We start from the raw sequence: 14749 nt of genomic DNA on the forward strand, positions 1-14749 counted from the left end.
CACCCACACACGGGAAGCAGGGACTGCTGGTGCGCCTGTCTAACCAGGAAATAGCACGACTTCACATTCAAGGCGGTTCTTGTCCAGCTTGGCACTTCTACCTCAGATCAGTTCTCACTTGGACCGGAAAGGGGACAATTGTTCACCTCAGATGAAAACAATGATTGGCCAAGTCCTCACCTCAAAGGTGCCCGCTGAGAAAGAACTTGGAGTGAGGAAGGCAGATGGTCGGCGCTCTGAGGCCACGTTGCGATCCTTGTAGGAAATGTTACATAACAGGCTATCTGGCATTACACGGCCAAGTCTCCCATTTGGACGGACTAATCTCCTGCCCTGGAGATGAGCTGGAGAAGGTTCTGAAGGAGACCGTGGCGAGCAGCAAGAGCCATAGAACTTGGCAAACGAGCCACTTTGGATCAGGTTGGACTGTTGCTGGTGGAGTCGACATTAGTGACATATTATAGGCAGACACCCGGAGATGCCAAAGCTGGTTTGTGGTACGCAAATAAACTCAAGAGAGACACACAAACACATATAAGTAGAGAGCAGCCAGACATGAGAGTTTTAATCATTTTAATTGCATCATAGGAATCACAATAAAAAAACGCAGTAGGGAAAAGTATTTTGTGTTTCTCTTTTCCCTGCATTTCAATCTTTAGTACAGTAGCACCAAATTATGGGCCCCCGTACACAAGGATCCTATAAAGGGCCCCCCATCCCACCCTAAACCCAACATAGGGGCTTGAAAGTGTGACGAGGAAACGCAATGCATTGTGGGTCTTGCTTGACTCTGAATAGCTTATTTACAAGGCTGAATACCATACTATGTGCTTAAGTTTTGTTTTTGTCTTTAACAAGGTCAAAAGTACGTGTGCCTCGCAATTCGAAGGTCCTGGGTTCGACCCTGGGCTCGGGATCTTTCTGTGTGGAGTTTGCATGTTCTCCCGTGACTGCGTGGGTTGCCTTCGGGTACTCCGACTTCCTCCCACCTCCAAAGACTTGCACCTGGGGATAGGTTGATTGGCAACATTAAATTGGCCCTAGTGAGTGAATGTGAGTGTGAATGTTGTCTGTCTATCTGTGTTGGCCTGCAATGAGCTGCCGACTTGTCCAGGGTGTACCCCGCCTTTCACCCGTGTGCGGCTGACATAGGCTCCAGCACCACCCGCGACCCCAAAAGGGACAAGCGGTAGAAAATGGATGGATGGACATTGCTGAATACAAGACTGTGTGCTTAATTTTTGTTTTTTTTTCTTGAACAAGTTCAAAAGTACGTGTGCCTCGCAATACGAAGGTCCTGGGTTCGATCCTGGGCTCTGGATCTTTCTGTGTGGGCTCAAGCACCCCCCCCACCCCATGACCCTGTAATGGACAAGCGATAGAAAATGGACTGTGCGAACTTGAGCCATCATTAACAGCCACAATCTGAATTTTTTTTTAGGTGAGACTGCGAATCGCCTGTATGGCAGCCAGGAGATGATCAATCTTCACTTAATGCCACCACCTGGTACGTGTTGGTGTGTTTACGGCAATTTTCACACTGGTAATTTTGAACCTAGCATTTAGTAGAATGTTAGCATTAGCTAATCAATCAAGCGTTATTGCAGACTCCAACATCCAAATAGACAAAATAAATAATAAATAATACATTTGTGTAGAATGTACACTTCCAGAGACATAAGAACCACTAAAGAGATAACAAAGATTACAAGTGCTGACTAAACAGCTCATTATCTCTAATCTGGTAATCAAGTCATCACTTCAATCCGTCCAATAGGACCTTGTCAAGTATGGTCCAGCCCATAATCCCTCTATTGTCCTGCAGGTGTCTCATGACAATTGTCATGCACACAGAGGGTACAGGGGCTCAATGTGGTGTTCATGCTGTTGGATGTAAAGTTATCCAACACAAGAAATATGATATTATCTATGCATTTAAAAAAAATATATATATAAATATATATATATATATATATATATATACAGTCATGGTCAAAAGTTTATATACACTTGTAAAGAACATAATGTCATGGCTGTCTTGAGTTTCCAATAATTTCTATAACTCTTATTTTTTTGTGATAGAGTGATTGGTCACAAAAAACATTCATGAAGTTTGGTTCTTTTATGAATTTATTATGGGTCTACTGAAAATGTGACCAAATCTGCTGGGTCAAAAGTATACATACAGCAATGTTAATATTTCGTTATTATCTATCTATCTATCTATCTATCTATCTATCTATCTATCTATCTATCTATCTATCTATCTATCTATCTATCTATCTATCTATCTATCTATATATATATATATATATATATATATATATATATATATATATATATATATATATATATATATATATATATATATATATATATATATATATATATATATATATGTATAGATAGATACAGTATATAGATATATAAGTGTATATATATAGATATATATATGTATAGATAGATACAGTATATAGATATATAAGTGTATATATATAGATATATAAGTGTATATATATATATATATATATATATATATATATATATATATATATATATATATATATATATATACACTTATATATCTATATACTGTATCTATCTGTATAGATAGATACAGTATATATGTATATATATATATATATAGATATATACGTGTATATATATAGATGTATAAGTGTATATATATATATATGTATGTATATATGTATTTATATATACTGTATATATGCATATGTATATATGTATATGTAGGCGCAAACTGGCAGCCTCGCTTCCGTCAGTCTACCCCAGGGCAGATGTGGAGGTGTGAATGAATGGTGGTTTCCCACTTCTCCGTGAGCACTTTGAGTATCTAATAATAGAAAAGCGCTATATATATTTATATATGTATATGCATTAGATCCAAGTGTAGCTAATAACATACACAGAAACACAGAGATCACATTATTTTTATTATATTGTTGTGTAGCATAAATCATAACACAGGGGCACCTTAGTTTTCATTAGTAATTAGTTCCAACATAGACTGAATATTATAAAAATTACAGAAAAACTTCCTTAAATAACGCAATTATTCTGTTCCATACACCCCAACATTTCAACACAAAACAGGATAATACTGAAAATGATTATAGTTTCACACACAGAAAACAATGTGAAAACAGGTATTCATGACAAGTGAAACAGAAATAGACAACATTTCACATCATTTATGTAGAAGGAGAGACGTGGACACCATCTTGGTGAATTCAATAGTCATACTCGCCTTCTTTATCAAAGTGCTGACACACACTACACCACATATGAAGCTGAATGCTTAATGTATGCAGACGACACGGTTTTCTTCGTTTATGGTCACACCAAAGACATTGTTGCTGCTAAATTCACTAAAACAATGTCCTATGTTACAACTTGGTTGCAGGAGTGCTGTCTGCAGCTACACCTTTCTAAAACTGTAGGCATGTATGTAACTAAAACAAAAAAAGTATCATCCGACCCCGACATACATATTAACGGAGAAAGAATACAAATTGTCAGCCAATATAAATATATTAGGTTAATAATAGATTCAGAGCTTTCCTTTAAAGCCCATATTGGCAAATTGTGTAAAATAGTCAAGTTTAATCTCGCAAATTTTCGTGCAATTCGAAATGAAATTTCAACTGAAGCTGCAAAATTGTATTTGCCTTCGATGATTTTCAGCCACTTCAACCATTGCCTAACCAGCTGGTCTCAGGCTGGTCAGAGTTAAAAAAAAAAAACCCATTGGAAATCTTGTACAAACAAGCAATTAAAGTTATGGATAAAACACTTAGGCACTATCATCACTGTGCCATTCTAAAAAAATACAGTATTTTAAACTGGGACAGCCTTCACACATTTGCAGACTTAAAAGTGACCTATAAAGTACTGCATGAATTGTCTCCAGATCCTCTGGCAGAGTTCAGCCAAAGAAACAGCCGTGAGCGTGTCACTCGAGGCTCTGTCAGAGGTGACTGTTATATTCCTCTGCGCAGGAGCACTTTCAGTAAGTTGGCCTGGTCAGTAAGGAGTGCAAATGTGTGGAACTCAGTACCTGAGGAGGTTCAACTGGTCACAACTTACAAGGCCTTCACAAAACAATTGAAAATGTGGCTTATCAACGCCTACAGCTGCCCGCACTAAAAGATGAGCCTGTTTTGATGCTATGTGTAAAACCCTGAAGACTAGGCTATTTCAAGAATATAAGAAACTGTTTAACTCTCAGCTGTGCTTTTTCTTTTATGAATTCAATGATTCTTTCACACATCTCTTATGGCTTAACTACATGGTGCCAGGCACACCAGTTATCAATCAAGAACATTGAGTGTCTCTATAACCGCGCCTTGAAAGTCCTAGACAAGAAGAGTATACGATATCATCATTGCCAAATTCTAACCAAATACAATATTTTAAGTTTTACCGATTTCATTTTGTTTTACACAGTCAAACTGTTTTTTAAATGCTTAAATAACTCTGCTCCCCAATTGCTCTGCAAGGCAATTACAAGACTGCAAAGTGGTACCAGATCTACCACCCAAGCAACGTCAAAAGGCAACTGTTGCGTTCCATTCCGTAGAACATCTTTTGCCCAGACTGCCTTTTCCACTTTCAAAAAACAAACACAATTGTGGCTAGTTGAGCAACAATCATGTTCCCATGTTTAGTTTTTAGTAATTTTTACTAATTGGTTCTTATGTGGTTTGCACTTTGTCTGTGTTATTATTATAATAATTATTATTATTATTGGCTTTTATCTAGTTTGCACTTTGTCTGTATTATTACTATTATCATTATTATCGACTCCTCTTTGCCCCATTCTTTTTATTTTCCTATTTTAATGATGTTGGATCTGTGTTGTTGTTGTTGTTGTTGTTGTTGTTGTTGTTGTTGTTGTTGGGGACAAGTGTTGTAAATTAGTTTTGTCTACAAACACTATGATGCATACATTGGATGACTGTTTCAGATATCTATGTTTCTGTATCCGTCCCTATTTCAAATAAACCAGAAGTAAGTAAGTAAGATAAATGTTATGTTGTGATGTTGTATTTTATCATATCGTATATGTATTGTGTGCTTTTTTTTTCTTTTTCTCTCTCTTTCTTTTCTTTTTCAGGTAACACTTTAGTATGGGGAACATATTCTGGGGAACATATTCTAAGTAACAAAGACTTCATTTAGAGTCATTTGGACACTAGGGGAACATATAAGGGTTAGGGTTACTAATAAGCAATAATTCTGAGGTTATTGAGGGAAGACTCTTAGTTAATGGCTGGTTGTATAATAAGGCCATGCCGAATAAGGCATTAATAAGTACTTAATAATGACTAGTTAAGAGCCAATATGTTACTAATTTGCATGTTAATAAGCAACTAATTAATGGTGAATATGTTCCCCATACTAAAGTGTTACCATAAGGCATTAATAAGTACTTAATAATGACTAGTTAAGAGCCAATATGTTACTAATTTGCATGTTAATAAGCAACTAATTAATGGTGAATATGTTCCCCATACTAAAGTGTTACCATAAGGCATTAATAAGTACTTAATAATGACTAGTTAAGAGCCAATATGTTACTAATTTGCATGTTAATAAGCAACTAATTAATGGTGAATATGTTCCCCATACTAAAGTGTTACCCTTTTTCTTTTAAATTGTAATTTTACTGCCTTTTTTTACATCATGACTACAGATGAAAACTAGCCTTCTGGCTAATTCTGGCTTTTTTTAAAACCATGTGTAGTCACGTGTTTTATGAAATTGCATTGGCCCCCTTTGAAATAAACTAATCTTAATCTTAACGTAGAGCGAAACCATTCTTATTGGGGCATGTCTCACCTTAGAGGAGAACTACTTTGGATCCAGCACCATCCTCTCAGACTAGAGCTGCACTACCCTCTCTGTGAGCATAAACTGATGAGGCCTGTGGTGTAACTGGGCTAGTTGGCAAAAAACGATATAGAGCATATTTGCCAACCCTCCCGATTTTTCCGGGAGACTCCCGATTTCAGTGCCCCCCCCGAAAATCTCCCGGGGCAACCATTCTCCTGAATTTCTCCCGATTTTCACCCAGACAACAATATTAAGGGCATGCCGTGACGGCACTGCCTTTAGCGTCCTCTACAAGACGCGTCCGCTTTTTCACCATACAAACAGCGTGCCGGCCCAGTCACATGTTCTTCTGCATACACAAGAAAGTGACTGCAAGACATACTGTACTTGATCAGGGTGGCCGTATAAACAACTTTAACACTGTTACAAATATGCGCCACACTGTGAACCCACACCAAACAAGAATGACAAACACATTTCGGGAGAACATCCGCATCGTTACACAACATAAACACAACAGAACAAATACCCAGAATCCCTTGCATCCCTAACGCTTCCGGGCTACAATATACACCCCTGCTACCACCAAACACCGCCCCCCCCCAACCCGCCCCCCCCCACACCTCAACCCCAATTCCCTCTCCCAATCTCCCGAATTAGAAGGTCTCAAGGTTGGCAAGTATGATATAGAGTCAACGAAGGATGACGTCATAGTGGGCCGACTTCCGATCGCATCTTACGAAAAAACCGAGGTACTACTGTAGCAACAGCTATTAATGAAGTATATACTGTCTGCAGTGTGTTTTGAGATGGTATTGTGCAGAGGTGACTGTGTGTTACACTTGTTTATGTACATGGAGCACGGTGCCACAGGTGGAGCAGGAATGCTCCACATCCTTGCATGTATCAATGCACAACGGGATCCAAGCACAGGGCCATAAGCTGTGAGGGGAGAAGCACCAGAACAGAGTCAAAAAAATATGTTGTATTGATATGAACGTGTCGGTTTCAACTCACCACAACAGTACGAGCGTGACAACAATGATCCAAGTCAGCGTTCCATTTTTGTAGCGGGTTCGAGTAAGGCCGCGAGTATGGCAATTAATACACGTCACCTGTCCGGGAACATCTGTGAGCAGGCTCTGCGGTGCTACAATCCCAAAAACAAACAGATATAACCATAGTTGCCCATCTACTTTTCTGCCAGTGGGTGAATTAGTGTTGTCCCGATACCAATATTTTGGTACCGGTACCAAATGTATTTCGGTACTTTTCTAAATAAAGGGGACCGCAAAAAAATTTAATTATTGGCTTTATTTTAACAAAAAAATCTTAGGGTACATTAAACATATGTTTCTTATTGCAATTTTTTCCTTAAATAAAATAGTGAACATACTAGACAACTTGTCTGTAGTAGTATGTAAACAAACAAAGGCTCCTAATTTAGTCTGCTGACATATGCAGTAACATATTGTGTTGTTTATCGTTTGAATTTATTATTATGAATGGAAAACCCCTTGAGATGCCGCATCTCGTTTTCAAGGGGGCATTTAAAATGAACACAATACAGTACAACACAGGACAAGTTACACAACAAACAATTACAGACAATCATTAAAGACAATTTTGCTCAGATACCTCTCAGCTCACACAACTCTCTCAGAATTTACAATATTTACAATAGAATAACATATAATGCAGTAAAATAAATATAATATTATCAAATTAAATTCCAACCAAGGACATACTACATAGAGTGGCATTCAGTTTTAAGATAAACAAAAAGAGACATTCTATTATCAATATCAGTGGTAGAAAATGAATTATTAATCTACTTGTTCATTATCTGTTTTCTGTTTCAACATGTTCTATCTACACGTGTAATAATCACGTATTCTTCTGTTGTTTGATACCTTACATTAGTTTTGGATGATACCACAAATTTGGGTATCAATCCGATACCAAGTAGTTATAGGATCATACATTGGTCATCAGAGATGGGACCAAGTCATTGTTTTGCAAGTCACAAGTAAGTCTCAAGTCTTTGCCCTCAAGTCTCGAGTCAAGTCCCGAGTCAAGACAGGCAAGTCCCGAGTCAAGTCCAATGTCAAGACTGGAAAGTCTCCAGTCAAGTCCCAAGTCCTGCATTTTGAGATTTGACTCCTTTCAAGTCCTTTTAACCACAGACTAATATATTTACACAGATTGTGTATGCTTTTAAAACGCTGTATTTATTTATTAAAACAAGTGCATTTGAAATTGCAGGAAAAAAAGTAGTGCTGACATTGCACTTCATAATAGCACTATTAACCAGTCATTTTAAACATTTAACTCATTCCTTTACAGAATAAACACATTTGAAAAAACAAGTGCAACTGTACTTATTTGCACAAAAGTGTTAACATTGTATTTCCACGGCATATTGCATTGTAACTAGTTCCACAGCAGTTTCTATCCTGTTCTTACCTTATCTCATTGATCTCATCTCATACTGTATGTGTGTTGATGTGTGCGTACACATGAAAAACATAACAAATACATGAACATAACAATGAACAGAGTTGTACTTTTTAGATGTCAGGGCCCTATGCAATATGTACACATATTCTTAATATAGTATACATTTTAACTGACCTTTATTTGACTGTTTGTCTTTTTGTAGGTGGCTAAAATACGCGGTGCTGCTGACCGCCGTCTAACGTTACGTTACTGTGTGTGATACATTGACTAACGTAACGTTATGTGTAGGTACCTCATGCAACCCTGCTTAAAAAAAATCACTTGACAAAAAGTATGAATAAGATAGCGAACTGCAGTGGACGCAACAGATTGCCGTGTTTGCAATGACGTTATAACCATAGACATCTTATAAGTAGACGCAGCATTGGCTGCTGTGACGCGAGCAATTTGGCCGCCATCTTGAAGTGGTGACGAGGAGCCGGTGAGCAGCCTAAACTGACAGGTGACAGGTAGAAAACAAAGATGCCGGGCTGGTGTTCAGCGTTTTCCTGCTCAAATGAGAGGACTGTTGAAAATAGGAATCGGGGGATTACTTTTCACAAGTAAGATTTAACAATAACGTACGATTGGTTGTATTTTGTGAAAAGAATATTACCACAGAGTTGAGAAGGAGCAAAGATCTTCAATATTTGTATGTGAAAATCACAAAGAAATCTTCTGGGGGAGGATGACCCCCCAACAGTGGTTTGGTTTACAAACTTTCAGCACCACCTAAAACAAAATTCACCAGCCGCCACTGATTATGATGCATTCTCATTTTAGGCAAAATATAAGACAATACTTTCTTAACAGTATAATTGTAACCAGGAATAAGTCTTCAAGTAACAATATTCAAATACTAACATGTAAGACAGAATGTGGTTTTTTTCTGAATCCAGTGAAACAGATTGGTGGTTTTAGCTGATATAAAGACTTTCAGGTGTTTATATATGTTTATGTTTAAGTATTTGGCAGACGCTTTTTTCCAAAGCGATATACATAAAAAATACATATAAAACAATCACTGTAAACATGATCATTTAAGGGAAGAATGTAATACAAAATATCAATACAAAGTGTCAAGACAGAATAAACTCTCTGCTGCTGCAGCAACAGAGATACAGTCTATAGGTCCCTAAGATATATAGATATCTAATGTAATTCATACATTGTTTATGTAGGATATACGCATGTATATATAACCTAATCATATTGTTTCTTCAACTTAAAAATAGCTGACCGTTTTTTTCCCCCTTCTCTGGGATTATATTCCCAGTTTTGATCTCGGACGTCTGGTCACTTATAGCATATAAGAATATTCTATTACTGTTAAGCAAACTATGAATAATAAAACACGCCAAAACAGGTGTCCGTTATCATAGCTACACGTATGACAAAAAACCGCGTGAAAATCAGTGGTATTCAGTGAGGTAAAATGAATTAAATGAGCTGACAGTTCATTGCTCCTGCCAAACGAATTGCACTGAGTGGAGCGGATCACCACTCCAAGATGGCGGCCCCGCGTCTCGTCAGCGGCAATAGGCAGTAGCGCTCGATGCTGCGTCTACTTATAAGATGTCTATGGTTATAACGTTAGCAGTGAGTTTACAGCCTCACTGATTTAACTACACAGCAAATAAAAGTCACGTTACTTAGCCAATAAACGTTAGCTTACATTCAAAACTTACCCTTCTTTGTGAATCTTCAAATGTCGAACGAAGTTGGAAGTTGTTGCGTCTCCGTCTGTAATATTCGAATTGCCTGTTTAGCATACTGCAATTCGTTATTTGTTGACCAAGTCGTAGTTTTTATACCCGAACAAAACCAACTTTGGCATCATTTTTTCTCACTGGCGCGTTGTTTGACAACTCTTGTTCGGTGGTTGTCCTGCAATTTGATTGGATGAATGCTGTGGGATCAAAACAACGTAGATCTAATTTGATTGGCTATTGTACTTGTAGTGGTAGGCTATGCCTACATATCCCAGGGTGCTTTGGGGCTGGGGCTTACTTCCTGAATGACTAGTAAACATGACAGCAACGCTACCTCTCTGTGTCCCTGAGCCATTATTTATACATGGTGTCAGAGAGTGAAAAAGAACTCAAAAGTTATAACTTTATACTCCTGTGAAGCGGTGGATGTTATCTCTTCATGAATATAGCCTGGAGGAAGCTCAGTGCTGACAATAAAAACGGAGATAAGTGAAGAAAAGTTGCTAAGCTAGCGGAGCTACACAAACCTTTCCTGATCGACAACTAAGGGAATATACAATGGCATCTACACAAATATCACACCCAGAACCATTTGACTTCTTAAATCCGTCAGGATGGCCAAGATGGATCAGAAGGTTTGAGAGATTTCGTGTTGTATCTGGATTAACAGAGAAAGAAGAGGAGTATCAGGTGAATTCACTTCTCTATGCTATGGGAGATGCAGCAGATGATATTTTGGCAGTTTTACCGTTGACTGATGAAAACAAAAAGAAGTATGATACAGTTAAAGAAGCATTTGAGCAGCACTGTGTGGGAAAACACAATGTGATTTTTGAAAGGGCCCAGTTTAACATGAGGTTCCAACAAGATGGAGAGAGTGCAGAAGCATTCATCACCACTGTGCACAAGTTAGCAGAACATTGTAACTATAGAGATCTGAAGGAAGAGCTAATAAGAGACAGAATTGTGGTTGGAATAAATGACAGGAGGCTGTCAGAACAGCTACAGATGGACTCAGAATTGACCCTGGTGAAGACAATACAAAGAGTGAGACAAAGTGAAACTGTTAAGAAACAACAGACATTAATGTACAACACTGCTGGAGAAGGAGACTCCAAGATAAATTTAGATGCTGTTCAGACAAGGTTTCAGCGCCTGGGGAAAAAGCCTCAACACTCAAACAAAGGCCAAAGGTCAGACACTCAAGGAGAAAAAGAGTGTGGCCGATGTGGAAAAGGACGCAGACATGCATGGAAAGACTGCCCAGCTAAAGATGTAGAATGTCGCAAGTGTCGCAAAATTGGACATTATGCAGTGGCCTGTTTCAGAGGGAAAGCAGTAAACACAGTCACAGAGTGCCAGTCAGACGGTGACAATGATCAGGAGGACTATGCTTTTCTAGGTGAGGTGCAAACACAGACTACAAGGCCTTGGATGGAAAATATACTACTCAACGGGGAAGCCATTAATTTTAAAATCGACACAGGAGCTGACGTGACATCCATACCGGAAAGTGTCTTTAAACCAACACGAGATGGCAAGTTGGAGAAACCACTTAAGAAACTGTTTGGACCGGGACGCAACCCCCTGAATGTAAAGGGCTGTTTCCAGGGGAAAATGCTGGCAAAAGGCCTCTTTACAGACCAACATGTTTATGTTGTGGCAGGACTGACACAACCACTTCTGGGACTACCAGCCATAGAGGCCATGCAACTGGTTCACAGAGCAGAGGCTGTCACAGCGACACAGCCTGAAACAGATTTCAAAGCAGCGTATCCAGCGGTGTTCCATGGGCTTGGTGAGCTGAAGGAGCCGTACCGCATAGAGCTGAAAAAAGGAGCGACACCTTATGCTCTCTCAACACCCAGACGGGTCCCACTGCCACTGAGAGAGAAAGTGCGTGAAGAACTGGATAGAATGGAAACTATGGGAGTCATATCAAAAGTGACAGAACCAACGGCTTGGTGCTCTGGAATGGTTGTGGTTCCAAAACCAAAGCAGGACAAACTCAGGATCTGTGTAGATCTCACAAAGCTAAACAAAGCAGTGAAAAGAGAACGCCATATTCTTCCTTCCGTCGACCAAACACTTGCGATGATGTCAGAGGCAAAGGTTTTCACAAAACTAGATGCTCGATCTGGATTTTGGCAAATCCCATTAACCCCAAAATCACGACCATTAACCACATTCATCACTCCTTTTGGGAGATATCTGTTCAACCGCCTGCCCTTTGGGATCAAATCCGCTCCAGAACATTTTCAAAGAAGGATGTCACAAATGTTGGAGGATTTTGAGGGCGTGCTGTGTCATGCAGATGATGTTCTTGTGTATGGCCGTGACAGACAGGAACATGACCAAAGACTGCACAGTGTGCTCCAGAAAATGCAGGAGGAAGGCCTCACTTTGAACGAGAAGTGTGAGTTTGCTAAGGAGCACATGATCTTTGTTGGTCACAAGGTTTCGGCAAAAGGCATCGAGCCCGACCCAAACAAAACAAAAGCGATTCTTCAGATGCCAGAGCCTGAATGCGCGGAGGATGTGCGCCGCCTAATAGGCATGGCAAATTACCTGTCCAAATTCTTGCCACAACTGGCTACTGTCACCGTGCCCCTGAAAGACCTACTGAGGGAGAAAAATGAGTGGGTCTGGGGGGAACCTCAACAGACTGCTTTTCAAAAGCTGAAAGAAGGACTGAGCTCACCGACAGCACTTGCTAAATATTCAAATGCAGCAGAGACTCAAGTAGCAGCAGATGCATCAGCATACGGAATAGGTGCTGTTCTCACGCAGAAACAGGCTGATGGCTCATGGCAACCAGTGACGTTTATTTCAAGAGGACTGACAGATACAGAGAAGCGCTATGCGCAGATTGAAAAGGAGGCGCTGGCAGCAACATGGGCGTGCGAAAGACTGACCTCCTACGTGCAGGGTCTACACTTCACACTCCTGACAGACCATAAGCCCCTGGTCCCACTGTTGAGCACCAGAGGTTTGGATGATCTGCCACCAAGGGTTCTGAGATTTCGTCTGCGACTCCTGAGGTATGATTATGACATTGTTCATGTCCCAGGGAAAAACCTCATCACTGCAGACACGCTGTCTAGAGCGCCGCTTCAGGACAAGATGTCACCTGGTGACTTGGAACTTGAAAGAGAGGTCCAGGTGTTTGTGAATACTGTTGTGTCCTCACTCCCCGCTACAGACACACGATTGGAAGAAATTAAACGGGCACAACAAGCAGATGAAACATGCAAAACAGTGTCACACTACTGTCTGACAGAATGGCCGGAAAAACACACGCTGAGGCCAGACGTTGCCCCCTACTGGAAGGTCAGAGCAGACCTGTATCTTGCAGATGACCTTCTCATGAAAGGCGAGAGACTGGTGATACCACAAGCACTCAGAAGGGAGATCATGACTAAACTTCACGAAGGTCATCAAGGAATCTCCAAATGTCGCTCTAGAGCCAAGGAATCGGTATGGTGGCCTGGAATCACTGCCCACATCAGAGAGGCAGTGGACCAGTGTGAAACGTGCCAAAAATATAGAATCCAGTACAGAGAGCCGCTGATGGAGACCACAGTACCAGATCGCCCATGGCAAAAGGTGGGGATGGACCTGTTTGAATGGAGCAAAAAGACTTACCTGCTTATTGTTGATTATTTTTCTAGGTACATCGAGGTGGCAGAGCTCAGAGTTACGACATCTGAGGCCACCATTGGAGCTGTGAAAGATGCTTTTAGTCATCATGGTTACGCACAGACCGTGGTTTCTGACAATGGGCCCCAGTTTTCGTCGGAGGCATTCAGAGCATTTGCAAAAGAGTGCAGCTTCACACATGTCACGAGCAGTCCTCGCTACCCACAAGCGAATGGTGAAGCGGAGCGTGCTGTTCAAACTGTCAAGAAGCTGTGGGAAAAAGACACTGACCAAGTCAGGGCACTACTGGCATACAGAGCCACACCGCTAGAGCACGGATTCTCACCAGCGCAGTTGCTGATGGGGAGGAACCTGCGCACATCGCTGCCGCAGCCTTCAAGCAAGCTGGACCCTAAATGGCCCGAGCTGCAGGAGTTTCGCCAGAAGGATGAGGAAGGGCGACGCAAGCAAGCTGCAAACTACAACCACCACCACCGTTCCCGTGCGCTCCCAGAGCTCCCGTCTGGACAGAAAGTGTGGGTCACCACGGAAGCGACCCCTGGGACTGTATTGGGAAATGCCCACACACCAAGGTCATACTTGGTAGAGACTGACAGGGGCGTTCTGAGGAGAAACAGAATCCACCTCAGAGCCACAGGTACTCCTCCTGGACAACCACAAGTCACCAGGTCAGGCAGAGTGACAAAGGCTCCTGAGAGACTTGATTTGTAGAACTCTAAAGTATTTCAAGTTCTTGTTTGTGAAAAAAAAAAAAAAAAAAAAAAAAAAAAAAAAAAAAAAAAAAAAAAAAAAAGAAATGTAAGCGTTTTGTAGAACTCTAAAGTATTTCAAGTTCTTGTTTGTGGAAAAAAAAAAAAAAAAAAAAAAAAAAAGAAGTGTAAGCGAAAGATGATTGTAATACTATGTCAGAGTTATTCATTTACAGTGGTCTAAGTTCATCTAAAATGTTTGAATAAGTTTGCTTATTAGTTTGTGTTTGAATATGTTGTTGCTGAACTAAGAAGGGGAGGTGTAGTGGTAGG

General features: G+C 40.2%; 1 protein-coding gene across 1 annotated transcript; it reads left to right on the plus strand.

Annotated features, from left to right (window-relative positions):
• The first annotated feature begins 10375 nt into the window (after window positions 1–10375).
• LOC133639243 (uncharacterized protein K02A2.6-like) lies at window positions 10376–13914 on the plus strand. Its single transcript, XM_062032420.1, has 2 exons — window positions 10376–13673; window positions 13739–13914. Exons 1-2 carry the CDS (start codon window positions 10626–10628, stop codon window positions 13775–13777), a joined length of 3087 nt encoding a protein of 1028 aa, XP_061888404.1. The 5' UTR covers window positions 10376–10625; the 3' UTR covers window positions 13778–13914.
• The last annotated feature ends 835 nt before the right edge of the window (window positions 13915–14749 follow it).

This window comes from Entelurus aequoreus, linkage group LG22, assembly GCF_033978785.1.
Source record: "Entelurus aequoreus isolate RoL-2023_Sb linkage group LG22, RoL_Eaeq_v1.1, whole genome shotgun sequence".
Taxonomy (NCBI): Eukaryota; Metazoa; Chordata; class Actinopteri; order Syngnathiformes; family Syngnathidae; genus Entelurus; species Entelurus aequoreus.

Bases quoted from the DNA above. Each gene is read 5' to 3' on its own strand.
- LOC133639243 (XM_062032420.1), top strand. From the start codon at position 10,626: ATGGCATCTACACAAATATCACACCCAGAACCATTTGACTTCTTAAAT. The intron at 13,674-13,738 runs GTGGGGATGGAC...TTATTTTTCTAG, and splicing joins CAGATCGCCCATGGCAAAAG to GTACATCGAGGTGGCAGAGC.